We start from the raw sequence: 2,245 nt of genomic DNA on the forward strand, positions 1-2,245 counted from the left end.
CAATGAAGTTACCAATCACAAATTATTTAACACCCCATGCTCAACCTGTTTTAACCGTACAACGTACCATGTATGATTAACCTTAGTGAGTGGCGCTGTCATCTCCGTTGATACTCCTTCGCTTCGGTCAACTATGCTCCTCCTCCAATGAAAAGATGGGTAATGCAGCCTTACATAGTTTGGCTTCGCGAGTCTTTTGGCGCAATAGTGCATTCGTAACCTTCGATTCAACTCGATCAACTGTAACAGAGGAAAACTGCTCAGTCGAATTTTAAGCGTTTCCAATTTCATTCAGTGGTTAACCAAAACGCCTCTGCATTCATGTGGTCATAGTATATCTTGAGAGGATAAATGCGTCCTCTTTCCGCATAAATTACCTGTCTCTTACTAGACTGGTCATGGACTTCTTCCAGAACACCGGTCTCAGTCCCAGCTACGTGCGCCTGGACAAAGAGGAGGTGGATGCGCTTCGAAGGAGACAGCCACTATCGTCGAACAAACTCCAACCAACCTCCCTTTATCTTGGTAAACTCATCTTCATTGAGGTCGCTAGAAAATTCACAAAACTCCCCTGTCCAAGCTTCTATGTCTTCTGGCGTTTTTGTGATTGTTTTCGCAAACGATTTGGAAACCGCCTCTCGCTCATTCCCTCCTAATCAGCTCAGATCACGTTATCTGAACTTTAAATGCACTAATATTTACCATAAGTCCAAAACCAATCAGTCGGAGCAAACACTTGTCACTTAGTTGACTGACTAACTGACCTTCATGCACACACTTAAGCGGTTTCTACTAGCCACCCGATAGGCGCATGCGCCCACGCCGCGTCTTCATGTTGGTTCACACACCCCAAAGTCCTCATCTATCCATTATGTAGTTGGGGACAATTGCACTCATAGTATCAATTTACAATAATTGACGGCACAAAGAGAACCTATTACAGAGACTGATGCCAAAATTGCAGCGCTATTAATTTAAGTGTGTGATTTAAAGGCTTTTTTCTGATATGTTTGCGCTCGAAGCACTGGAAGCTACATTGAAGTGTACATGTCAAAGTGGCTTATTCCCCATCGACGGAGATAGTGTTGAGGAGCCATGAGACTTGTGCCCTAGGCATTTGCGGCAAAACAATATGCGTTGCGTTGATTTTGATATAGCTCTTTATTTACCAAGGATTTTGGAACTGGGCTCCTTTCAAATCCAACTAAAAGCCGGAGGGGTGTTAAATTGCGCACGTCACCACATTTCCTCCATTCCAAAGCCACAATTTGCTGAGATCTGAACTTGAACCAATGTGGTTCACAATAGCTGCCACTACCCCGTTCCTATTTTCGGGTAGTGGATGGGTGGTTTACGCTACCCCTGAGAACACAACATCTTGCCTCCTCGCAAGTGAGTGTTCCCATTGCCTCAAGAGATAGCATAAACTGCAAATTCCCATTGATCTGATTGACTGGGTCATCAAGAGCGTGGCTTTTGCTTATCTGTAGATGAATTGCACCTATGAAATTGTGACATCAACGGGTAGATAAAAAGGAGTAAATTTTGACTACCTCAGACGGGTTGAGAAGAATTGGCAAGAAGTAAACCTGAATGGAGGAAAGGAAGGTAATTGAATGAATGGATAAAAAAGTGCTGATAGATAGAGAAGAGATGCAACAGACGGAGGACTTCTCTTTGGCGGAGATGAATGATTGAGTAATTGAATAAATACCCAGCAATAACATGCAGATACACAATTGGACTATTGCAGAAAGCCGTTGATGGTTATCTGACTAACAATATGATGCGCTAGTAAGATATTTGGTCCAGGCTCACTAGTAGATACCGAAAGTCGTTCTATCCTTTCTGGTGCGTGAATTAATGTGGTTCAAGTGGAGTGATAATAATTCCGCCCTAACGCGTTGGTCACTGGTCGGTCGTCAACCAATCACAGCCAAAGGCAAGACCCTTTAACAATGGCCACATTCCACCACCAAAAATAACCTGTTTTAGTTGAATGACTTGCAAATGGTCAACAAAACCGCTGCACTGAAAGGTGCTACTAAGGTGGAAGCTTTGGTGTTTTGCATGGGACACCCTCTCATCATGGTGCTGAGTCACCTGTGGACACTGGGACATGACAAATTTCTGAATGCAAAAGTAAGTGACTGCCTTGTCAAGAACATCTTTTAAGCAAGACCTGGAAATATGGGGTCTCAAGTAGGGGTTTATCGTAGATGGTAGTGTTTGATCAAGATCCCCC

At 43.6% G+C, this 2,245-nt stretch overlaps 1 protein-coding gene across 1 annotated transcript in view; it reads left to right on the forward strand. All coding sequences in view use genetic code 11, as the record gives it.

Moving 5' to 3' along the window:
* Positions 1-2,010: 2,010 nt before the first annotated feature.
* The window catches only part of EGR_06591 (hypothetical protein), a gene marked incomplete at both ends in the record, with an annotated part of 1,637 nt that continues 1,402 nt past the window's right edge, over positions 2,011-2,245 (forward strand). Inside the window, one exon of the mRNA XM_024495840.1 lies at positions 2,011-2,146. Coding sequence (XP_024349800.1) covers positions 2,011-2,146 — 136 coding nt within the window. The remainder of the gene's footprint in view (positions 2,147-2,245) is intronic.

Source organism: Echinococcus granulosus (assembly GCF_000524195.1).
Source record: "Echinococcus granulosus chromosome Unknown EG_S00059, whole genome shotgun sequence".
In the NCBI taxonomy this organism is placed as follows: domain Eukaryota; kingdom Metazoa; phylum Platyhelminthes; class Cestoda; order Cyclophyllidea; family Taeniidae; genus Echinococcus; species Echinococcus granulosus.